Below are 24,639 nucleotides of genomic sequence, written 5' to 3' on the forward strand. Positions count from 1 at the left end.
TCTGCTTAAAAATGTCATCAGCTCAAGGACAGATAGGCTATTTTATTCAAAAACTAACTAGTGTGTGAAGCGATTCACCTGGTTAGGGGTTTAAAGCGTTGGTATGTCTTCTGTAAAAACTCTAATTACCTCGTTGAAAGATGCGAATACATTTGCAGTCGGTATACGGTCAGCGTGAGAAGTGGCTCACATTTGTGACCAGAGCAATATGTTTTGCCCCTACTTGGTAGTGGTTGTTCTCATTCATAGCACATCAACAAAAGTAAATAAAGATAAATTGAATATGACTCCCTGTATGTGCCAGTTGTCATTCATGTCACGGTCTTTAAAGGAGCCTTATATTGTTTGATGAATATGCCAAACACAGTCATACAAAAGGGATGTCAAAGCAGTAATTACAATCATTTGTGACACATATTGCATCTTCCCAAGGGTTTGTTTATTTTTAGGATGATCCAACCTCATCAAGAGGAACCGCAGATTTCGTCAATCATCCACCCGAGCTGGATGTACGTGATTGGATTGTATGTGTGTATTCTTTAATTAATGCACTCAACGTGGCAAGACAATCCAAATAGAAGCACTAATCGAAAGCGGATATTCTGACATCAGTCGTTTGTCTTTGTTTCCTCGTGCCTGCCGTTTAACATCTCAACTCCTTTCTCCTCCTGAATTGGCCGCTCACACTGATTAACATACTCTTCGTTCATTGGCTGCCTGGATGTTACACTCCTACAGGCTGCCCTCCGCTGATTGGCTGCAGCTGCACGAGGGCATGGAAGCTCTCTCACCAAAACAGCAATAAAAGGCAGCTGTGTGGAGGAGACGCACAGGAGCATCTGACCAGCGACTTTAAGGAGCTTCGACAGAGAGCCACTGACAGTTTATTAAAAAAAAATAATAATAAGAAGAAGGAACCTCAATATGAAGAATCACAAGAAACTGCAGTAAGGAAGATACTCAAGGAAACTATCTAGCTCTAATCTAGAAAGGTAGAAGTCAGTGTCACAGCAGCTGATCTAACCGCTGAGGATAGAGGATTTTTGTGGGGCATTTTCTTGTCTTCTCATTTTCACAAAAAAAAAAAAAAAATAGGAAAGAAATGTCTCTGGAGGTGAAGGAGAAGACGCAGGTGCGACTGGTCTTTCTGGGAGCAGCAGGAGTGGGCAAGACGGCCCTGATCCAACGCTTCCTCCAAGACACGTTTGAGCCCAAGCACCGGCGCACGGTGGAGGAGCTGCACAGCAAGGAGTACGACATCGGCGGGGTCAAGGTCACGGTGGAGATCCTGGACACCAGCGGCAGCTACTCCTTCCCGGCCATGCGCAAGCTCTCCATCCAAAGCAGCGACGCCTTCGCCCTGGTGTACGCCGTGGACGACCCCGAGTCCCTGGAGGCCGTCAAGACCCTTCGGGACGAGATCCTGGAGATCAAGGAGGACAAGAACACGCCGATCGTGGTGGTGGGAAACAAGTCGGACCGGCAGACGGAGCGCCGGGTGTCCAACGAGGACGTGCTGTCCACCGTGGAGATGGATTGGAACAACAGTTACCTGGAGGCGTCGGCCAAGGACAACGTCAACGTGGTGGAGGTGTTCAAGGAGCTCCTGCAGCAGGCCAACCTGCCCAGCCGCCTCAGCCCGGCGCTGCGCAGACGCAGGGAGACCTTCCCCAAAGACCTCAACTTCCGTCCGCCCATGAACAAGACCAACAGCTGCGTCCTGTCCTAATGACGGCCCGGCAGGAGGAGGAGGAGAAGAAGTGTCCTGTGTCACGGAGGGACAGGAGACGAGAGCGCTCGGAGGAAGAGATTAAAGAGGGGTGGGTGGGGGGGGGGGGAAGCCCGGACGTAGGTCAGAAAAAGGATTCTGGACCAGCAGCAGACTGGACACTTCAGTGTCCAAAGACTGAGAGGAGGTCAATGGTACCGAGAGTTGACCTGAGAAGACTGCAAGTAGAGAGGATTGGGGGGGGGGGGGGTTCGTTAATTGCTCTGCCGATCAGTCAATGTGATGTTGTTGCTGCTTATTTGGTGACATGCTGCTAGTGTTCAATGTATACCTTTTATGGGGTTTTTAAATGTCATTGTTCACTTAAATCAAGATGTGGAATGTCAGCCGACTGAGGGGTGTGAACAGTGCTGTGAGTACATAAAAAAGAAAAAAAATGTAATGCAAAACGTTTTAATTCAGTATATGTAGCACATGTTTACATTGTTTTTTATTCAATATCAATTTTCCATAGAGCGTCATATTACTTGTTTATAAAAAGGTGTTAAAATGAAATTGTACCGTAGATGCAGTTTTCATTTTTCTTAATGACCATTCAAAACATTAATCATTTTTATATTTTCTTTTTTTACAACGCCGTATTCTGAGATGTTATTTTGCTGGTTCTTTGACAAATGTAAGTTGAACGTGGATCTAACTGTAATAAAAGATAAGCACAAAAAAGTGACAATGGTTGTGTGGAATGGTTCCAGATGTAATGAGTAAAGGAAGTTGGTTATAAAACGTCAATCAACACCACATCAACGTGTAAATAGTTTCCTTAAGGAAACAGTGCACCACTTGAAGAAATACAAATATATTACCCGCATCGCAGGTCAAATCATATAAATTGTATTAGCCTTATGCTAATTACGATGTTCTTCTACAGAAAGCAGATTGGAAGCATTTACATGATAGTGTACATATCACAGATGGGTTGCAGCATCCATGTAATCCTAAAGTAAAACAATAAGCCAACAGGTGGCATAGAAATGATTTATTCTAGGTATTGATCCTATTCGTTATTGAATTAGGTCACTCAAAACAAAACATGTTTTCGATGTGGACTGAATTCATGTCTCAGTTTTCTAATCCATCTACAATACACATAAGATCTCTGCCGCCATCTGCCGATAGCAACCGTACATTACATCCTCTGAAAACTAGTGATCTATCAGTGGAAGTCAGATTTTTTTAAATTCAATATTCAAATATCCAACACAGACTTTTGGATATTCTCATTAGCGTCATAACTAAAGAAATTTGAGTTGATGGCGCAATTGGAGTGGCTGAATATTGAGGCCTCGTCGATTGGCCCTCAGATTTGACTCATGCATAAAACACCTTACATTTCTCCTTCAACGAGAAAGTGCGTCCAAACTTGTAACTATACGGTCAGCAACATAAGCAGCTTGGAACCTTCCACAAAAAAACTATTCTGCAAGCAATTAAGCTCACATGAAAGCAGGTGTGACATCTGATGTCATGGACCTTGTCAACCGGCTCCAGAAATGAGGAAACAGGAGTCAAAGGTTGGTAATCCCCCCCCCAACCCCAACCCCCCAAAAAAACCTTGAGTATTTCAATTAAAATAGCTCAGCAGCGATTCTGTGCCACGCAGATAAAACGTGTTATGGTGCAGTTCCTGAAGCTGCGGTGCACGGTTCCCCCTTCAAACAAACCTGCAGCTCGGAGGACGGTTGAAGCGCCGAGGTCCACGCCATCAGATTAGACAGAACCAAGTTTCCTGTTTTCTCTTTGAGGAAGTGGCCAAGTAGACGTTTGCGGGCAGTTCCTCTTTCAGGACACGTTTAAAAACAGTCGTCTGCACTGCATGCTGGTTCACTCGTGAAGGGACGGCGGTCCAGAAGCTTCGGACACGCGGGGCGTGTGGATTCGTCACCTCGTAGGGGTTCCGTTCTGGACACCAGGAGGACTTACCGGATCATTCTACGCGTCGCACCTTTACTTCAGTATTACATTCATTAGCGTCAGGAGGTCAGAGTTGAGCCGCACCGGGGGGAAAAGCGTTTACAGGACCGTGGCTCATTATCTCAGACGTCCTTGCCCCTGGACTTGGTCAAAGCTCCTCAGCAGATTCAAGAGACTCTGAGGCGTTTGGAACAAGTTCAGGGTCCTGGGTGGAACACAGCAAGATGATTAAATAGTGTGTATGTAATGAAATGACAGCAAGCTAGTATGGCTTGTTTTTGCCTTTGGTGACATGTGAACTTTAATATCTATTGTGCGGTGCTTCTACTTTGGGATGTCAGTCACACATTCAAATCACGAGTAAAAAGTAGTAATGAATGTCTTTAAATTAATTGCATTCTATTGAGATGTTCGATTTGGAAATGATAACCCATAATCTCATTTTAAAAGGTTTATAACTGATTATATTCAGAGATTCATTTACCTTTTAGGTTAGAGAACGCCACAAAAATGAGTCAAAAACAAAATCCCTGCAATGGAACCCGGGATTACAGCACATATTACACACACAAAAAAAAAAAGTTCTGTATTTCCTTATAAGAGCTTCTCTGGCTCGAGCGTTTTGATGTTACCGAAGCGGAACACTACAGTTTGAAATGTCATGCTTTGTGAAGCAAGCAGCCGTGACTGAAACAGAAAGCCGAGGTCCAGGTGTTTCAGAAATATCTTTACACTCCACCTCTGGTACCGTCCTACGCTCATCAAGTTATTGATCCAAGTTGAAGCGTTTGTTTTAAATCTGCGTGAAGGGGAAGAAATGAGATCATTGCGGATATTGACTCCAGATGAATCTTTATTTGCCAAATTCTGCAGTGTTTGCCGAGAGGCTGCACACGATACATTGTATTGTGCCACTTGTGTTTTTAGATGGTAGGAAGCAGGTACAGTATTAGTGAAGTGAAACAGTTTGTACGGTCTGTGCAGTCCCACTTTGCAACATGAGGAATAACGCAGTTTGATTTGCTTCATACGTTACATGCAGTGAATACAGCCAATCTCTTGACATGTTCATCAGCAAAACAAACAGGACCTACAGGTTCAGGATTCTGGGGTGTGTGTGTGTGTGTGGATGGGGGTGTGTGTGTGGGTGTGTGTGGGTGAATGGGAGGGAGAGTGTCTGTTGCCTCAGTCGTCGACGGCGATGTTGCGGAACAGGTAGGCCATGGACTCTCCGTTGTGGGTCCGCCGGATGGCCTCAGCCAGGATCATGCTGACATCCACGGTTTTAATTTTTGGACACTGAAGCTTCTGCACCTCATGAGGAACAGTGTTGGTCACCACCACCTGGAGGCGCAATACAGCCTTAGTGCACAATTTCATGGTAAACGATAAAGGCTCTTTCTGAATTTGCCCTTCTACAACTTTACATATCCAACTCCAAACATAAGTATTTGATTAGTTGCAATACAAACATAGAAATGAGGTTATAACATAACATTGCAGTTGTTGTCATGACACAAGATTCCCCAATAATTAAAATCATTCCTTAGACTCGGATATCCATTACAGTGAATTGGAGGCTGAATTCAGAAAAGCTAAGTCCCATAAACAACACCAACATAAGGGTATGAAACTGTTTAGAGTACAATAGGGCGTATGCAACTCCAGGTCCAACCGTTGAACGCTAGGGATGCGGAACGGGCTTACAGCCAAGCTCTGCCTGAGAGGAATCCGCCTCAAAACATCAGCGTTTTGGGGTCAGACGGCAAGCAAACGCTGAAGCCAAAAACGACACTACCCACACACACAGGAGAGGATTTACTGACACGTGTGTGTGTGTGTGTGTGTGTGTGTGTGTGTGTGTGTGTGTGTGTGTGTACACGAGTGCAAAGTGGCGTAAATGCGACACTTTTGAACTCATCATGACACATTTTGTTATAGTAGTCTAATGTGTTATGACCAGTCGTGTTCTAGTTGACGGGGGTTGATCTCATGTTCAAATCTGGCGTACATTTCATTCCTAACTCGAGTTGCACTCATCATTTTTACCTCGTCGATAGCGGACTCCTCTATTAATCTTGGAGCATCTCCGGACAGCAGGCCGTGTGTAGCCATGATGTAGATCTTGTAGGCTCCTCTCTCCTTCAGGATCTCTGCTGCTGCAACAAAGTCCTCCAAATCATCTATGATGTCATCCTGAGAAATTGTCCAGGGAGGAAGGCAACCGAAGGAAAAAGAGAAAAATACATATAGTTGGATAGCATGAGGATCTGACATGAGTTTTTTGGGAGGAGGCGTGATAACTCCAAAAAACACCTGAAACACAGCATTTACGGGAAACATCGTCAATGTCTAACGGAACTCAAACTAGAACTAACAAATGCCACATGGAAAAATAATCTGTCACAGATGCTTGCATAACCAAAGAAAAACAATTCCTCCCACTGCATCGCTCCAATTCAAATAATCCTGTTTAAAAATGAGGAGCGAATTACGGAATGGTTTAAAGTCACATGAAAGTTTGCGTCCTTACAACAATGATGGCGATCCTGCCTCCCACATCTCCAACGACAGTGATCGGTGGCTTCTCCTTTGCCATCATTACTGAAAGATGAAATGAAAGAAAGTTTAGTTTCCAAAGAAAGATTTGGGGGGGGGTGGGTGGTGTGTGTCCATCCTCCAGCCCCGTTCACCTCCAGACGCCATGCGAGACCCCTACAAGCTTCCATATACCGAGACCATGGAGTAGAGCTTTCTTAGGCACCACAGACCAGAATTGATTATTATTTGTAATCTAATAACTATTGAAGTTATGAACATAACTAATCCAAGTCTGCCGAAGTAAAATTCTCTCAATATTAGGCAGGACTTTTAATCACCTCGAGTACTGTGAGGATTTCAAGTAATAATCAATCCAGGTCTACAACCCACCACATCGGACTGTGAGGGTGCCAGTGGGGCCCTGAACATGTCAAAAACCTTCTTCCAAACAGCAGGACCGGTCGGGTCACTTCCCAAATCCCCCCCACAGCACCATCCATCAAGGCATCGGTTTCTAAAACTAAAAACTTTCCCCATGGTTGAAAGGGGTAGAAAAGCAGGCCAAGAACCTCCAAGCGGCTCAAGCAGAAAGATGCTAAAAGGGAAATCCTCCGGCAGGGGCATCATCCTGCATGCATGGTTGTGTTCAATTAATGAACATGTGGCAAGGTACATATTTTAAGTGGTTGTATTGTTTAACAAATCAGAAAAATGACGCTACTTAAATTCCCATGAAACCTCAGGAGCAAGTAAGGTTGAGAGGATTCTACACAAGATGAAGACTAGACGTGGTGGAGGGCGGAATGGTGAGGCCAGCGTGATGGGATGTAACTTCTTTCCATTGCAAGAACAGTAACTGGTGTCATTGGGTGGAAGGAACGCAGGGCAGGTTACAGTCTACAACTCGGGTCTTCAGTGCCTCATTCTTCATCGCTGCCTCAACCTCAAGAGTTTGATTATTGAACCGTTCAGAGGTGACATGAAGTGGAAAACCATTAATTCCATGCAGGAGGCATCAAAAAGGCACAGCGAATGGACTCGAGCATTATGAATCATACTTGGGAGCTCTATTCCAGGAAATGGGGTTAGAGGTCTGTTGCCTGCACGAGAAGAAAGAACGTTATCGCACAATTAGAAACACAATGGACAAACCGTTACATAACACACAAGTCATCTCAAAAACTCATCATCTCTTATGATGGCACAGTGTTCAGGGTTCCTCACACCCACCTACTGTGAAAAATATGTCGCCTGAAGTCCCATACAATATTGCGCATATGTACATTTCATTGGTTATTTGAATTCATCCAGAGAACCAGGTGGAAACCGGAGTCAAAAGCCACGTATTCGTAAGCATACGTGTCCGATAAAGCAAATTCTGGGGGGAAAAAAAGATGGTGTGAGTGTGACTCCACTCAGCTTCTGCTGGGGACATGGAAGAGACATGAAAGTTGACATGGAACACATTTCCAAGTCAAGTGAATTCAGCTGAAAAGAGGAAAGGGAATAAATTCAGTAGAGGAAGAAAAAAGGGGGACAATGTCAGTCACTGCTTGCAGCTGGTTATGACGACGCCTGGGGGGGGGGGGGGGGGGGGGGGCTAGACCACAGAGTGTTACTGCAGTCAGCTGGGGCATTACCTAGGCTCTGAGCTGGCGATTTTATGCAGCCCTGCATCTGGTCCTCACTAAGGAGGTATTTGGATCTATTACACATATATCTCTGTTGAAAGATCCCATGGCAGCGGCGCAGTTTGTCAAATCCGGGAACTCAACATCGGCTCGGGACCCGACGCTTCTCTCCCAGTCTGATGAACACACGGCTCCGAACTCGAGCGCTCTAATCTCCCCGATGGGAATGTAGCTCTCCACGTCACCCAGCAAACAGAGCAGAGGTGGTCAGGAGTTACACTTTGTCTTTATTTGGCAAAGAGAGTGGAGTTTCCCGTTGGCAGTCCAAAGACTTAAAAAATGAATACACTCCTTCCTGATAATGCAGTTTTGTTCCATTCAATGGTCGCCCGCAAAATAGAACTAAAAAGTGACCAGAAAACATGTGAAATTAAGTGATTGCTGGTTCTCCACGCCCCCACAAAAATATATTTATAAAAGCGATAAGGGAATTATTTCCCTACTGCACATTCTTGGTGAGCCGGCTCAGTAGAACGTGCACAAAGAAAACAACCTGGTTTCTACAGCGTCACTACAGAATCCGCCTTGAAGGTCGTCTTACATGGCAGCTCCAGGCCGGTGTGTCCTGCGGTGGTGCGGTTGGGGGCGGAAGAGAACGGGGGCGATTGTCGCCCGTCGACCATGTCCAGCTCCGAGTGATGGGCCTCGCCGTGCATCACGGCCAGCCCGAGACGCAGCCTCTCGGCGTAGGACTGGGCTCTAGGACACAGGGAGACACGCAAGGGTCAAAGACAAAAGGACAATCAGAATGCGACGCTCCAGGAAGAGCAATGCCCTGAGATGGCATTTCAGATCTAATAGTTTTCTTGTTACCTCTTGGCAGCTGAAGGGGACTTTGCAACAATTACTGCATTCCTGTAGTCTGCCACCTGTGGAAAAAGGATCAAATCAAAAGTCATTATTTAGCGTACAGCGTCCGTGTGGCAACTCTGTGTCTCTCGTGTCCCTCAGCCTCACCTCTTCCTGGATGTACTGGATGAGGAAAGGGGAAGCCCTCAGGTTGTCAACAGGGAAGCTGAAGAAGCCCTGGATTTCTTTCTGGTGGAGGTCCATGGTGATGATGTGGGTTAGCCCTGAAACACCAAAGACACGCGGGAATCGTCAAGTCTAATTTAAATATAGCTAAAGCTAACATGCCCACTGTCTGACTGGTAAAGTGGCTCCTCTATGTGCAGCTGAAACCTACAGAGATCGTTTTAGTAGCTGACCGTTGGGAAGGAGCAGAAAATACACAAAGCAAAAAGTTGCAACTGCTGGTAGACTACCCTGAATATTCTGCTGAACTTCATTTATCATTAACTATCATTTCCACTGAATGGTTACAGATAACAAAAAAAACAAAAAAAAACTGGTCTGGGGTCGTCAGGACCAAATCATGATCATGTAATGTAAGATTTCTGAGACTAATCTGTGCTTTCACCCACTGGGCCTACATTTAAACTACATAATGGAAGGTAAAAACACAGTCCATACCGGCTTTGGCCAACATGGATGCTAGCAGCTTGCAGACAACGGATCCTCTCTTTCTCATCTTGCACTGCTTGCTGTAGGGAAAGTAGGGAATGACTCCGATGATGTTCTTGGCGCAGGACGTCTTCAGGGCGTAGGCCATAACCAGCAGCTCCATGATGGCCGTGTTGACATCTCTGTGAGAAAACACATTGCATTCAAAAAGATAACATTGGATTTCAACAAAATTCTCACAGAATCGTGGTGCTCGCACGCAGGTAGTCGGAGTCACGGGTTGACCCCAAAGACGACGCAAGTCGTTATGGAAGACAAGTCAGCGGCTAATAGTTGGTAACAATAAAACACTGTCTGGCATTGTCTAACCTGATTTTATTCTCATTATTATCACACGCGCCACTATTAAACTCCACCTAAACCGGCATTTTCTTTGAACCAAAAATAACCTTAAACACTGGCTGCTGCCATTTGATTCACATACAATCTGCGCATAGCTAAAAGTTAGCGAGTTCTAAAGTTCTCTTCAAAAAACAAAAAAACTTGCTCACAGAACATTTCTTCCTTTGTTTGGGAGATTCCCCGATTAAAATACTGTGGCGTTTGTCATGTTATGGTGACGAGGAGAGTCTCCCTTGCTGCTGGTGTGACAACAGGCCGCATGTAGCCACTTTGGCAGCTCGTTGAAACCGGAGATCTCACAATGTGCGACGTCCCCTGCGGGGGCCTTTCAGATAACTGATTAACAAGGACAAACACACAGGGCTCCACTGGCAGAAGGGAAAAGGGCTATAGATAGCGTGGCTTTTACCCCTCCACTCCCTGTAAAATGTGAACCTCCTTGAGACTCGACCCTGGCGGGCAGGTGGACGCGGCAGGATTTTGGATGTAAAGTAACGAAGGTAAACTTAAGTCACGCTTGTGCGAAAAGTACAAATGTTATGACGGGTTCTAAAATTAATTGCACAGTAATGACAAGAACAATGATCGAGTTTCCTGGATTGGCAGATGCACAAGTACCATTTTGTCACAGGCTCTTCGTTATGTGAATTAAATCACAAAATAGGCACGATGTAAAACTGCCCCGAGGGGAGGGTCATTTCAATTATAAGTGATCTGTGGAAATGTTGAGAATAAATACATTTAGAAGCTGCTTTGTTGGATACTTGGTGGCTGATGCAGCTTTAGCTTGCCAGATGATCAGTTTGTATTTACTACCTATTGATGTCTGAAACAAGGCTGATGAGAGCTGACCAAATATTAACTGAACGAGCCGGAGAAGATAAATGGAAAATGATCCGAGTGTTCATTTCACGTGGCGACACTTGTTGATACGGGACATTAAGGCTTCAAGAGGGTCCTCTCGGCTCACTTGGGAATGGTCTGAATGATGAAAATGTCTTGTCCACGGACGGACTCTTTCACGTCCACTCGAGTCTCTGAAAACCACACAAGAAAAATAAAAACATTGAGTTAAAGTGCCAACTAAATGGAGATGACACAAAAGCCGCTTGTTGTGGAAATGAAGCTATTGTTCAGCATTACCTCGATTTGGCTCCTGATAAACCAACGACTTTCCCAAATCCACACCCAAGCGCCTGGGGGAAGAAAAAGAAGGACCTCAGCGTTAAAGACACAAACCGGAATGTACAAACCGAATTGTAGCATTAAGCCAGTTGATGGAAAAATAAAAACCCCAAACTATTTGTATGGTCTATTTTTGTATTTTTTTTCTATGATTGGGCTGCAGCTTCTGAGATGTGTGGATCCATTTCTGTTTATTTGTGCATATTGGGATTTGGGCTTTTGGTTGAACCAAAGACATTTGACATCTGAGAAACATTAAATTGACAGCCAAATTCACTTTTCAAAACGTGTCGACGTTGACCTGCAACTTCACCTCAAACGCATCCCTTGCATCAGGGATGTGCTCATACATTTACGGGAATTTGTTCAGGAGTTAGAAATGTAATCGGACTGTAAATCTCACTGTCTGCCACAGTGAGAAAACACTCCACAAAAACCACTGGGCAAAAACATGTTGATATTGACGTCTCGGCGCAGTCAAACCCTGGACAAGCCCAGGCATGGAGAGCACTGCTGCGCTGCAAACCGATGTTGATTTTACAACCAAAACGGTGCCGCGTTTGACCTGAATAGAACACGGCAGAGGAGTTTGGGCTCGGAGACAGTGGGGGGGGCCTCTCTCTGCCTCTGTAGTCCCGACCCCGGTTTACATCCATCATAGAGTTTGAGTTTACTGCGGTTTAACGTCTCGTGCGTGTGCACATTGTTCTACTGGTCTCCAGGATAGGCAACGTCATCTCCTGAATGAAGTTCTGCAGTGTTGCCAAACAGTGAAAACCGAGAAAGCGCTGTGGGCTCTTTCTTGGCCGTCTGACAGATCTACAAAGTAAAAAAAACAAAAAAAACACTGCTGCAGCTCCCTAAAAATTTTAGGAGGGCTACAGGAGAACATGTCGACGTTTGCCGAGATCTGGTTCCGTGTACCTCAATGGGAATACAAACTTGATACTTCCCACGGCCTGGTCACAGCAGCCATTCCTGCGTGTCATGGAAGGGCAAACACCGGTGTAATTGATCAAATTAAGGTTCCACTCTCTTTGCCTGCGAGCATTCACAATAACAACAGGGAACACCGTCGATGGCGCCATGACTTGTCGAAAGCGAGGCAGCGGAAAAAAGGTGCCGCTTATTTTTTTAATTTCATGTCCCTCTGACGCATGCAGGAGGTCACCCACCGCACAGGAGCAACGACCTCTTAAGGTGAAGCCTGGCTGCCACAGCAGCATCTGCACAGTGTTCTCCTTTCATCATAACGATTGGAATTGACAGGTCTCTCTCATTTCCCCCACCCCCCTCCTCACCAACACCCACATATGACACAACCTCACCTTTATAGTGTGTATAGTGTTCCTGCTGATCTAGGGTCATACTTTTAAGGGCGATAACAAGTCGATAACAGGTCGGGCTGCACAATGATAGAAAGAGGCGAGCCAATGTTTAACTGGCATTTCTGGGTGTTTCCATGCAAAACAACTCAATGTATTCGATCCCATTCATGGAAAGAAATGTGAATGGCGGTTATTTTCAGGCTGGGAAAAGTTACTGAAATGGCAATTATGCCATCAAAGCACCAAGCTTTTTTTTTTTTACATCATGTGAAAATGGTGCCTCCAAAACAATCGCTCATTAAGTGTTTAAACGTGTTTGTGAGGGTTGTAAAGATGTTGTGTGGCGAAACTTCGTAAACGCATGCAAGGGATCAGTGTAAACAACCCAGCGGTTCAAACAATATGAAAACACCGGAAGCCACGTATGAATCACGGGTTTATCTTCCCATTTTACAGCTCTCCCATTATTGCTCCGACCCCCTGGTTTCCTACGCGGCGTGTGCGCGCGCAGCCCCAAAAGCATTACACTTTAAAACAATACACCCCCGGTGACCTCGGTTCACCCCCCCCCCCCCCGGGGTGTGCTGTCAGGAACACGGGCAGGTAACTCACAGACACACTGAAATGGCAACAAACCGTGGTGGTGTTCGCGTGGGTCACTTACTCCGTGATCTTCTTGGCAAGCTCGGTGCAGGCGGCGGTGGAGTTGGCGGAAAACACCCGGTAGCCACCTTTAGAGGCGTTCATTTTCTCGGAACCGTAGGAAAACTTGAGGGGTTGAGAGCGAGAGACCAGAGACCTGTGACCCCCGAAACGCCTAATAGGCATAGTGTTTCCAACCCAAAGTGTGTTTGGCTAAGTTTCCCCCCCCCCGCACCACGAGAAAGAAAAAAAAAAAAAAAACACAAAACCGAATTCGAGGCTGAAATACACGCAGTGGTTGGTTTAGACTCCCGCGGTGTAGACACACGTGTTTCGGGGGACTTTTGTTAAAGACGTGCTCGGCCACTCCGTGTGGAAACTAAAACAAGAGGGCGCACATGATCCGACGGTAACGCCGCTCACATCGGCCAGGAGAAAGCGCCGCTTTAGCGCTGAGGCCACGGCGGGTCTCTGGCTCTTCCCCGTCTCCAGAACAGCGGGTCGCGGGAGCATCAAGACGAACACGCGGGCACCGAAAACACCGTCTGCGGCGCCGCAACAGTAGGGGGAAAAAAAACTTCTAAACTCCGCAGCTAGCATTCAAATGTGGCAACTGTAAACTTTGCAGCAATGCGGTCGCAGCAGGAGAGAAAAACGCCACGAGCACACGTTCATTGGGTGGATGAACTGAGGGAGTGACTTTACAAGCGGACCAATGATAAAGCTCACCGAGACAAAAGTGGGCGTGCCAAAATGTACATTTGACCAATCGGCGCCTGGGATTTTTATAACCTCAAGTTAATGCGCAACGACCAAGTAGTGTTGCAGTGTGTGTTTTTTGTCGTAAATATATCAACTGTCATTTGTGATTGAATGGCCAGTTTGACATTCCTTTGGTTTGGGGACTACAGTTGTTACGGTAGAAAAAGTAGTAGGCTCTTAAAAAAAAATGGTAATCGGTAATAAGGTTATATCAGTCCCACAGTGGGGAGATGAACAGGATTCAAAGCAGTGTAGGGTGCAAAACAACAAGTATTGTAACAGCAACATTTGGATTATCATTACTATCAAAAACTTTTAAACAATCATCCACATCGACCATTATATCTACTATTTGTTGACTATTCATTTAATTGATTCTTCTGATATGAACATAATCTCCATTTCCGGTTCTTTTTCACCCACTAACTTTTACATTCATATTTTACATCTGCAATGCAACACTATGCAACACTTACATACATATTTTTACATAGAGAGAACACAAGGCCCAAAGTGTGTCCACCCCTGAGAGTGGCTCCAGACACGTGTTGCTTTAAATGAAGAGATTCAGTATTAAGAAACTCAGTAGCTATACAATCTGTTCTGTGATTAATATGCAAATGAAAATCACCAACCACAAGCACTTCATCTAGCCTGATAATAGAGGTAAATAAGTCTGTACTCTACTTGATACTCACCTGATGGACCCGCAGGGGTGTTAATGAAGACACAATAAAAACATTTCAGATGGCTTGTAAACCAGTCATTTACAATCTTGGCTTTGTTTGCTACACAGCGTGCATTAATCAGACACATGGCATGTGTCTTCCTCCACACGCGCCATGGACTCGCCTCCTCATCCAAATCCCATGTCAATGGGTATCTTTTACCGCTATGTGTTTTGCCACTGAAGACTTGTGCCTTGTTAGAAAATGTGGTAGATGAAGAGAGAAAATACACGGCTACGAAATCCTTTATGTTGGTGGACAATGGTGAAGCACAGTAACAGCCTGCGATACCGCTGAAGAGTGCTACCTGGTGATTACTCAGACCGACATGCTGGTCACATGATCGGAACATGCCGTGACGAACATATGTATAGACCATGCATGCTATGTAACCAAAAAAAATGTATCAAACTGAGAACTTATGTTCCAGTGACGGCTTAATGAAATGAGACACGTGAGTAGGTACACACACACACACACAGGTCAAAAAGCACAGACATACAGCGGGTGAAATAAGTATTGAACACGTCACATTTTTCTCAATAAATATTTTTCCAAAAGAGCTTTTGACATGAAATCTTCACCAGCTCTGGTGGGATTTTGGACCAGTCTTCAAATCTTGAAGGTTCCGTGGGCCTCTTCTATGAATCTTCATCTTCAGGTCTTTCCATAGATTTTCAATGGGATTTAAGTCAGGTGATTGGCTGGGCCATTCTAGCAGCTTTATTTTCTTTCTTTGAAACCAGTTGAGAGTTTCCTTGGCTGTGTGATTGGGATCATTGTCTTGCTGAAATGTCCACCCTCGTTTCATCTTCATCATCCTGGTAGATGGCAGCAAATATCTGTCAAGAATGTCTCTGTAAATTTGCCCATTCATCTTTTCTTCAATTATGTGAAGTTTGCCAGTACCATTTGCTGAAAAGCAGCCTCCACACCATGATGTTCCCACCTCCAAACTTCACTGTTGGTATGGTGTTTTTAGGGTGATGTGCAGTGACATTTTTCCTCAAAACATGGTGTGTATTATGGCATCCAAACGGATCAATTTAGCTCTCATCTGACCACACTACATTCTCCCAGTATTTCACTGGCTTTTTCAAATGTTGTGCAGCAAACTTTAAACGAGCTTCAACATGCTTATTTTCAGCAATGGAGTCTTGCGTGGTGAGCGTGCATTCAGGCCATGGCGGTGAAGTGCATTATTTACTGTTTGCTTTGAGACAACAATAACTGCTAATTGCAGGTCTTTCTGAAGCTCTCCACGAGTGGTCCTTGGCTCTTGGACAACTCTTCTGATTATTCTTTTCACTCCTCTGTCAGAAATCTTGCGAGAAGCACCTGGTCGAAATAAATTTATGGTGAAATAATTGTCTTTCCACTTCCGTATTATGGCCCCATCAGTGCTCACTGGATCATTCAGAAGCTTAGAAATGCGCCTATAACTAATGTCATCATTGTGTTAAGAAACAATTAGGTTATGACGGTCTTGAGACAGCTCTTTGCTTTTACCCATCATGGGATGTGTCTTGTGTGACACCTTAGCGATGAGACCTTTTTGTAGGCCATCAGGTGGGACTGAACCAGCTGATACTAATTTGCACTGACGAGGGTCTGGATTGCTTTTAAATTACTGATAGTTTTCAGCTGTTGTCTTGGCTTTCCATACCTTTTTGCACCTCCCTTTCTTCATGTGTTCGATACTTATTTCACCCGGTGTACCTATATTCAAGCAATCATTTATCCAATTTCATAAATCTTGAACGCCATTTTGGACATTATATTAAATGACATTTGAATTTACACCACTGTACTGTTTCTAATGCAAGCCAGCTCATGAGGACCCCTGGCCTGTCATTGTCTATTTGAATTAAATACGTAATTAAAAACTTCTCAGAAAATCAAAAGGTAAAGTAAGCTCAAATTAAACATTCAGAATTTCCCAAGCGTAGCTGTTCCGTAATCCGGAAACGAGTCTGCTGATTCCATTTTGGTAATTTCTTTCTGTCAGGTTCGTCAGCTGAGAATCAGGACACAAAAGTATGTTTGTCACTTTTTTTTAAAACAGTAGCACTTTATGTGCTATGGAACTAAACGCAGGGACACACGTGGAACAAGATTCACCAACAATACACCAATACGCCAACTGGCCTACGGGGGGGACTTCCGGTTTGCGCCATCAGTTTTACCTCCGCTGCTTCTGTTGCATAGCAACCTGCTGCGCATGACGGTATGGCTTAAAACCCCCAAAACGCATACAGTTCAAATAGAGAAAAAAATCTTCTTCACGTAATCAAGGAATATATGCTTCTCTTCCAGAGCATGATATATTTCAGGCTGAGAGAAGAACATTAACCGGTTATTTTATATTCAAATTAAATCAGTTAAGCCATGCACTTTCAGCTAAAAGTAACCTTAAGGCAGAGGAGATACCATCAATAAAAGAAAAATGCATCAAGCGTTCATGAATAAGTACACCGGCTTTACCACCAGGTGGCAGCAGCGCGCTACAAACGGTGGTGGCTCTATGCAAGCTAGCTCCTGCAGGAATTGTGATAATCCAGTTCAGAGTGTATTTTGCATGTTTTACAGGTGAGCTGGTGTCAGTGGAAATTAGAAGCATGTACGAAGCTAAAATAACATGTCACGTGTTGTAGAATGTGAACTTTGATGCGACAGTTGATAAATGTAGGCGATGTGTATGTTAGCTAACTAGCACGTGTTCGAGTGAGATTAGCCTAAATTCTATTTCCCTCGTCTTCGGTCACGTGACCACAGAGGGGGTATTGTTTTACAGTCCAATATCCTGGGAAATGTATAAAGATAAGTCGATGAATCCAGTTCTCAGCAGGAGAAAGACATTCGTTTTGCTCTGTTGTCCTGACGAGTGCATTTTGCGTGTTTCACAGTAACCATCAATCAATAAATGTATGTTGATCAAGACAAATCCAACTTTGAGTGTTACATTTTCCATTTTTTTTGGCAAATTTAACTGTATCTTAATATATTGAATATAATAATAGAATATGTCCAAGCTGAATGGAGCCAAATTCAGGTGAAAAGCTTTGTTCATTTGAAAAAAAAAATGTGAACCTGAAAGTTTGTTTTGTTGTATGTATTCAAAATAAAAATGAATGGATGAAAGGTATTTTAGGGTTGAATATATATATATATATATATATATATATATATATATATATATATATATATATATATGTTTTGACTGAAATCTTTTAAATAAAATACATTTTTCATTCTTCTAGTATTTATTTTTTTATATTCACTGTATTATATTTTTCGTTAGCAGATTTAATATTTTCAGATTCAAAACTTACATTTTCACCATCGGATCTTTTTATTTTTACACATTCAGACTTTTGACTTTGATCTCGTCTTGGGAAGAAGGAGTAGAAGAACCGGCGTCCTCCTCCACCTTGGCTGTCCTTAAGCATCTTCATAAAAATCATTCTCTCTGAACGCAAGAATTAAATGGATTACAGTTTCTCCCTTAGGTTTACAGATTTTGTGCAATGATTGGGATTACATTACCTTACATTTAATCAGATTTGTGGACCAATATTTATTCTTTTTTGTTTTTTGCATTTCATGATGACACAGGAGAGGTGTTAGCTAGCACATTAGCAAAAAGACCCCAAACGGGTCGTTTTGAGCAGAGCTGTTTGGGGCAGTCTGAAAAGGGGGCCGCTAATAATAATCCTTGTTGTTGTTTTAGACATTTATTGTGGTAAAAGAGCAAATTATGGCTCTAGTAAGAGTATACGAATACACTAGGTAAGATGGACTCTGAAATAAGAATGTTTTCAGTTAGATTTCCATTTACAGAATACATTTTGAACACCATCGACGGCGGGAGCTAACGGAGAAGCTAATGCTAATTAGCAATCCAGGCTTATCCATTTAAAGAAAATTAAAACAGTGTTAATTTTGGCAGCTAAGTTTTAGTCGACAAAAAAGAATTACATTTAAGTCTAGTTTTAGTCACATTTAATAGCCTTATTAAAATTTGCTTGCCTTCTCAGGCCCAGGGTTTTAGCGTTTTAGCGTTGCCTCTGAATATCGCCATGTTCCTATAATATGATAGGAAGATGCATTTAGCGAGTCGCTGTGATGTGCCAGATTCTCAATAAAGTTAAAAAAGAACATTTAAGGCAAACCCATGGTCATAAAGATACTCATTTAACGGTACATGGACTTTGCATGCCGCTAAATACCCAACTGAGATCGGCTTGTGCCGCTCAGAAAAAGGATCCGACCACCGACCACCCAACCTGCCGTTCTGACAGAGGAACCGACCACTTATCGCACTCAAAAAAAAGTATTGTGACTTTGTCAACCACCAACATTTTTGTCTCGTCCCGTTAACGAAAGTTGGAATGGATTTAGTCATAGTTTTTATTTTCAAAGATCCGTTTTTTGTCACGTCTTAGTCTCGTCTTGCGAAAAAGGTCGTCAACAAACATTTTTCAAAAGTTGGACACGCGGTTTAGTGGGGTCTGGGATCAAACCATCAATCCTCTGAGTGGAGAATGACTGTGCTTCGTAATTCAACTTCAGCTTGAATTTAATAATTAGATTTTGTCATCAAACACTTCACACTATGGCAAACAGAGCAAAACCTTGAATTAATTATGTAATATTTCAATGAACAACAACACACAGAGCTGCGACCCATGAACTGAACACATTATATATGTAAGATCTAATTTCACAGACAGTACATGAAGTCTATTTGATCTTGTTTTTGTGTAGTTTACTAGGTTATCTAAAAAAGAAACCTACCTAAATGACATTTGGTGGACAGTTATGCCATTAACAAAAGATCAAAAGGAATTTAATGGGAGCACCCCTGGAATCATTCAACTATCAGCTCTTTGATGGGTAGGAATGGGACACATTCTTTGATGCTCATGTATTTTTATTTTTTTAGTTTCATTTTATACAGCATAGGTTAAAAATGTCATGTGGACTTGAAGAAAAATAGCATTTTTTAATAAAAAATATACAGAAGTCCGGGAGCAAATGTCATTAAATGAAACTGCGTTTCCATGAATTCCATATATATGAGACCAATGGCTGTTAACTATACCTTTTTCAGACAAATAAAACTGAGGACGTATATAGACGTGGACGATGTATTGTTTGTAAAAAATAAATAAATCACTACCAAACAATACACAGTGGATTCACAGTAAAATATAGTTATACTTCTTCTTTTAACCAAAATACCTACAAAAGAAGTTGCTAAACAAAAACATTTTATCGTCCTGGTACATTTTGAGCTTGAGCTGCACGATAAGGTGCTTTTTTCATAGCTCCTAATTTCATGCTGGCACCAGAACAGAACACGGTGCCAACAGGACTGATGAGAAACGGAGTCTGTCAGTAAATGGCTCACCGAACACACAAGCACCACACCCTCAGAGCACACTCCAGCGGTCTCAGCGCTTTTTAACTCTTTGTGCACCCGGGCCGTAAGGAATACAAGTCGGAGGGTGTCCACTGGGACGGCTCAGCTACCTGCAGCTGGTTTATGCACATTTTGCGGCCTTCAAACACCATACACTGCACCAGACACACATAAAGTATATTCCTGCATACATGTGGAGAGCCACCGCAATACTGCCCACCATTTACTTGCCTGGCAATTGGCAATTAGTCTTTTCACTTCCTGTTTCCTTGGTTTCCTTTCCCCGTTTTCAGCGGTCAACTATGTTTTTTTTCTTCCATGGTATGTAACGCGTTAACTTCTCGTAGAAGCTGGCATTGGCTGCAGATTTTTCAGCCTTTTAGCACCTTTTCTTTCAAAAGGTCCAAGATCACCTGCCTCTCTTGGCTCTCCAGCTCAAATCTCCGTTCCCTTTCTTTCCTCTCGGCTGCCAGACGTTCCCTCTCTAGAGAGATCTTACCTGTGAATGAGGAAAAAAGAAATGCAATCTGTAGTTCAAAGACCTTCGAGAATGACGGCAGCAAAGCAGTTTATGGACGACTTTTTCAGTTGACATTTGTAAATGTCTCATTTATGAATGCTTCACCAACGAATTGCATGAATTACGTATTCATTCTTACAATAATGGCTGATATATGGCTTTTAATTTAGTTTAGCCTGGTTGCAAACTGTCTTTACTTGTCATAATGTTCAAATGGAGTGACATTTCAGAATGGTTATCGGGCTAACTTTATCGAATACTTCATGAAGATTTGAACAAGAATGAAAATAAGATTATTAGCGGTTAAACAGGCACATTTGAATCACAATTTTACGTGTGACAAAAACATGTTCCCCGTTGGAAGATAAAATAACCATATTCAGGGTTGAATTTGATATCAAATTAAAACGTACTCCTTTGAATCTCCAGCTCCTCCCTGCGCAGGGAAAGCTCCTCCTCTCGTAGGCGTTGCTCCGCCTCCGAGCGTTTCTCCAGGAAGCTGAGAATCTCAGAGTAGGTCTGGCAGCAGCACTGGCAGGGCCTCTTGGCAGTGGGCGCCTCTGCCATCTCCTCGCCGGCATCTTCTGGTTCTGCTGGGACCGTAATTATGTGACAGTACAGAGCAACATCGGAGGGAAAGCGAAATCGAGGTTTGAGGGATGTCAACAATCCTTGACCAGTGTGTATTTTGGGGAGGTACACTCACGGCCCAAAGCCGGTTAATGTTTCACTGATTGCATCATCCGCACCGCATTATTCCTTCAAAACGCACATCTTTTGCTACGCCTGGCGTCCACACTACTCAAAGACTAAGGCGCAAAAGAAAAAAACGCTTTCAACTCAAAAGCATGAATGCTCTCAAGTTCAACTGAGACGTCAGCTACTGGCAGATCTAGAAATATAAAAACGGACAATCACCGAACCGATTGGCAACGAGTGAGACGCGTCTGTCTTGACCCATAACCTTTGATTAGTAAGTGTTCATTTTTAAGTAACTTGTATGTGGGTGTGAACAAGGGAGATATTTAGGTCTGTCTGTTTTTAAAGACACACCTCTTCAGACTATATCACGACTAAAAACACTAACAGATTGTAGCACTTAAATTGTACTAATAATGGTGCTTATCCATAGCAAGTTGTGAATCGGCTTATTTGACATGATGAAATCTCACTTTCTTGTTTCTTGTTCTTCTGGGTTTGTATCCTTATGGTTGAAATGCACTTATTGAAAGTGGATAAAAGCTTCAGCTAAATGACATGTAATGTAATACCTTATACTCAAACGGGATGCAATTTGCCTCTCAGCAGGATGAAACCATTGAGAAATATATCCAATATTAAATGAAACATTCCTTATAACCCTCAACTATCAAGTGACTGTCAAGTGGGGTGTTTTCGAACCTGCAATGTGTGTGTGTGTGATGGTGATGTTGGGTTTGTCTTGTTCTGGGAGGGTTAGTTCTTCCATGGCTCGCTTTCTCAGTTCGTCCTCCTAACAAAGAGAAGGACAAAATGATATGCCCCACAACAATAGTACTGACCACCAACATGTGACATCAGAACGTACAGCAGAGATTGGATGAGACGAACATATGGCATCTTACAATCCAAGAAAAATATATTCTCTAATATTGATAAAATACCAAAATATGTGGATTTAATATTCATGTAGTCTTTTTGCCTGGAAAACAATTTAACCCCACGGTTACAGTTACCTCCTTACACAAATGTATCGTTCTCTTGTTATGTCTATGTATCGTCCCTATAGAAAAATTCGTATATATTCACATATTCACAGTTGTGATAAATCGCAGACCTTAGTTTAATCTTTAGCCAGTATCGTCCCTCTAACTCAGAAGTGATGCCTTTGATCCAGCTCCCTGCCACTAAAACACCACCCGTAATAATAAGGTTATTGCGCTGCCGGTGTCACTTAAAAGTTTCCACATCACCAACCTGGTACTTTGAGTTCTCGCCGCCGGCCAGCATCCCCTTCTCCGCCTCCAGCTCCAACACCTCGTGGAGCAGATCTTCCTTTTGAGCGTACAACCTCTCCGTTCCAAATCTGAGCGCACGATGAAGCACACACAAACACATTCACCTTTTAGGGGTTGGATCTGAGCACATGCAGCTATGTAATCGTGAAACCGCAGGGGGACTTAACCAACCGGCGCAGACTGGGAAAGTCTTGTTTCTTGTAGTAGTCCAGCAGCAGCATGGTCCTCTCCCTACACCTCCTGGCATCCACCTCAAAGTTCTCATCCTGGAGCGACGCGGTGATGATCTCCCCCACGCGGGCCCACACCCGCCCTGATGACGATGAAGGAGTTCACACACACACGTGGGGGGGGGGGGGGGGGTGTAATACACAGGTGTCTGTGCTCAAATGTATGTCGTTTAAAGCCCACATTGTTTACCCTTTCATCTCTGCTTGTTATGTGATGTATTTCTTCTCAAAATGAGACGTTATTGGAGTTATTCCCGGAATAAATGTTGAATGTGGCTCCAGTGACAGATATTTTGTCCATATTCATAATACATTTTATTTGTAATGCTTTAAAATGCTAAAAATAAAGTAAAACCAAGTATAAAGAACAGTGGTGACATTCAATTAAATTCATTTTATTTTGTATAGCCCAAAATCGCAAATTACAAATTAGCCTCAGAGGGCTTTACAGTCTGTACACATGCAACATCCTCTGTCCCGAAACCCTCACATCGGCACAGGAAAAACTCCCCAAAATATGAAAAAACCCTTCAATGGGGGGAAAAAAGGGAAGAAACCTTAGGGAGAAGGTCAAGAGGAGGGATCCCCTCTCCCGGGATGGACAGACTGCAATGGATGTCATGTGTACAGAATCAACAATGTAAAAGATGTACAATACATTCAACTCCTCTAAACAGGGATGATACAAGTAATTGCATGTAGCAGAACAGACATAACAACTAGTGTCCCAGTTTTAAGGGTTGTTTTGAGGGCTGACGGTCATCGTGCAGCTCTCTAAGTCAAGCGGATGGAAGAAGAGGACTCACCTGGCTCTTTGGAGGCAAAGGGGTTCCGGGCGACCACCTCCCGCAGCAGGATGATGTCATGGCGGGCTGAAAAGCGCACCTGCCGCTTCCGGGGGGTCGTCGAGTGGCCAGCGAGCGAGAACCCTAAAATTGGAAATAATAAAAAATAAAAATAAAAATAAATAACAAGGCAAACCGTGAACATATTGTTGTTGTAACTTACTAAACAAGGTGCTAAAGTGCTGTCTGGTCCCAGCACGTGTAGGCCGACTCTGCTATGGCAATAAAGTTTAAATGAATGCAAAAGAATCTACATGACGAGGTGGAACAAACGGGGGCCTGTGGAGAGAGGTGCAGAACCAACGACAGCAGCTCCGTCACCGCTGCGCTCCACTCGTGTCGTGCACGAGCGCGAGCAGCCGGCAGCCCGCGGCTCCGGGAGCGCCACCTCGACAGGTGGCTGTCCTCTCTGTCCTGAGTCCTCTTCTTCCCCCTCGACACACACACACACACACATGAGACGGACGGCCTGTAAAAGCTGGGATAGCACCCACGGAAGCTACAGCGGCGCGCGGTCGATCCCCGAGCACGCGTCACAGCGAGAGGGGGAGGAGCGCGTGCGCACGCGACGCGAGGGACGTTCACGAGGCGTTAGGATACGTGGTCGAAAGAGCGGGTTAGACGTGGAGGCGGCAACGTCTCACCGTTGTTGGTCGGCACTTCCACCGCTACCCGTTCCATGTCTCCGTTCCGTGCATCCGGGAACCGCCTGACGCGCGCTGCACACGTCCGGTCACCAGTACAGGTTCCCCACTGACGTGTAGCTCAACTTGGCGGAGAATCAGAATCTGGCGAAACGGAGAGGACCGCGCTCCGCTTGTTTGTTGCACCTGCTCCACGTGGCCACACGATGGCGCCAGAGAACTGCTGCTAAATGAGGCCAGAGAAGACCATGGATGGCTCCACAGAGTATTCCATTGGCCACATTGTCTGCCAGTTGTATTTAGTCACGTGTATTTTATGTCGTGTGGCTGAAAATCATCCAAAGTTAAATGTTTCTCCTTCACTCTGATCTTCATATCTAAGTTTTACTCCCACCACTGATTTTCTTTCTTTTGCCTTTATTTTTGCTCAATTGAAAAGTAGTTTATGTCTTGTTGAAACATGTGTTTAGCAGCAATAACTGACCACCAGGTGTCCTTCGGCTAAATGACAACAATCATACACATTTGACATCAT

At 43.9% G+C, this 24,639-nt stretch overlaps 3 protein-coding genes across 5 annotated transcripts; 1 reads left to right on the plus strand and 2 right to left on the minus strand.

The window, feature by feature from the left end:
• Positions 1-798: 798 nt before the first annotated feature.
• On the plus strand, positions 799-1,815 carry LOC119218603 (GTP-binding protein Rhes-like). The gene has a single exon (XM_037473156.2). It carries the CDS (start codon positions 1,103-1,105, stop codon positions 1,727-1,729), a length of 627 nt encoding a protein of 208 aa, XP_037329053.1. The 5' UTR covers positions 799-1,102; the 3' UTR covers positions 1,730-1,815.
• A 2,692-nt stretch (positions 1,816-4,507) lies between these two features.
• LOC119218409 (phosphoribosyl pyrophosphate synthase-associated protein 1-like) lies at positions 4,508-13,625 on the minus strand. Of its 2 annotated transcripts, XM_037472818.2 has the most exons (10): positions 12,976-13,625; positions 10,942-10,994; positions 10,769-10,835; positions 9,406-9,578; positions 8,890-9,005; positions 8,746-8,801; positions 8,474-8,631; positions 6,234-6,304; positions 5,750-5,896; positions 4,508-5,044 (listed from the first exon to the last, which is right to left on the minus strand). In XM_037472818.2, the coding sequence occupies exons 1-10, from the start codon at positions 13,137-13,139 to the stop codon at positions 4,886-4,888; spliced, it is 1,164 nt and encodes a 387-aa protein (XP_037328715.1). In that variant the 5' UTR covers positions 13,140-13,625; the 3' UTR covers positions 4,508-4,885. The 2 variants fall into 2 exon arrangements, with proteins under 2 accessions (XP_037328715.1, XP_037328716.1); XM_037472819.2 differs by lacking the exons at positions 10,769-10,835; positions 10,942-10,994; positions 12,976-13,625 and adding an exon at positions 9,948-10,133.
• A 5,509-nt stretch (positions 13,626-19,134) lies between these two features.
• On the minus strand, positions 19,135-24,285 carry si:dkey-45d16.4 (scaffold attachment factor B1). 2 transcript variants are annotated; one of them, XM_037473070.2, is made up of 7 exons: positions 24,105-24,285; positions 23,422-23,544; positions 22,557-22,698; positions 22,345-22,453; positions 21,790-21,880; positions 20,802-20,981; positions 19,135-20,367 (listed from the first exon to the last, which is right to left on the minus strand). In XM_037473070.2, exons 1-7 carry the CDS (start codon positions 24,139-24,141, stop codon positions 20,240-20,242), a joined length of 810 nt encoding a protein of 269 aa, XP_037328967.1. In that variant the 5' UTR covers positions 24,142-24,285; the 3' UTR covers positions 19,135-20,239. The 2 variants fall into 2 exon arrangements, with proteins under 2 accessions (XP_037328967.1, XP_037328968.1); XM_037473071.2 differs by having other exon boundaries at positions 19,138-20,367; positions 20,802-20,978; positions 24,105-24,279.
• Positions 24,286-24,639: the final 354 nt, after the last annotated feature.

This window comes from Pungitius pungitius, chromosome 9 (genome assembly GCF_949316345.1).
Source record: "Pungitius pungitius chromosome 9, fPunPun2.1, whole genome shotgun sequence".
Lineage (NCBI taxonomy): Eukaryota > Metazoa > Chordata > Actinopteri > Perciformes > Gasterosteidae > Pungitius > Pungitius pungitius.

Coding starts and splice junctions, on each gene's coding strand:
- LOC119218603 (XM_037473156.2), top strand. CDS start 1,103: ATGTCTCTGGAGGTGAAGGAGAAGACGCAGGTGCGACTGGTCTTTCTG.
- LOC119218409 (XM_037472818.2), bottom strand. CDS start 13,139: ATGCCTATTAGGCGTTTCGGGGGTCACAGGTCTCTGGTCTCTCGCTCT. Junction 10,995..12,975: donor CTTGCCAAGAAGATCACGGA/GTAAGTGACCCA, acceptor TTCTTCCCCCAG/GCGCTTGGGTGTGGATTTGG. Junction 8,802..8,889: donor TCCAGTACATCCAGGAAGAG/GTGAGGCTGAGG, acceptor CTTTTTCCACAG/GTGGCAGACTACAGGAATGC.
- si:dkey-45d16.4 (XM_037473070.2), bottom strand. CDS start 24,141: ATGGAACGGGTAGCGGTGGAAGTGCCGACCAACAACG. Junction 20,982..21,789: donor CACACACACACACATTGCAG/GTTCGAAAACAC, acceptor TTACGGTCCCAG/CAGAACCAGAAGATGCCGGC. Junction 20,368..20,801: donor GGAGCTGGAGATTCAAAGGA/GTACGTTTTAAT, acceptor CCTCATTCACAG/GTAAGATCTCTCTAGAGAGG.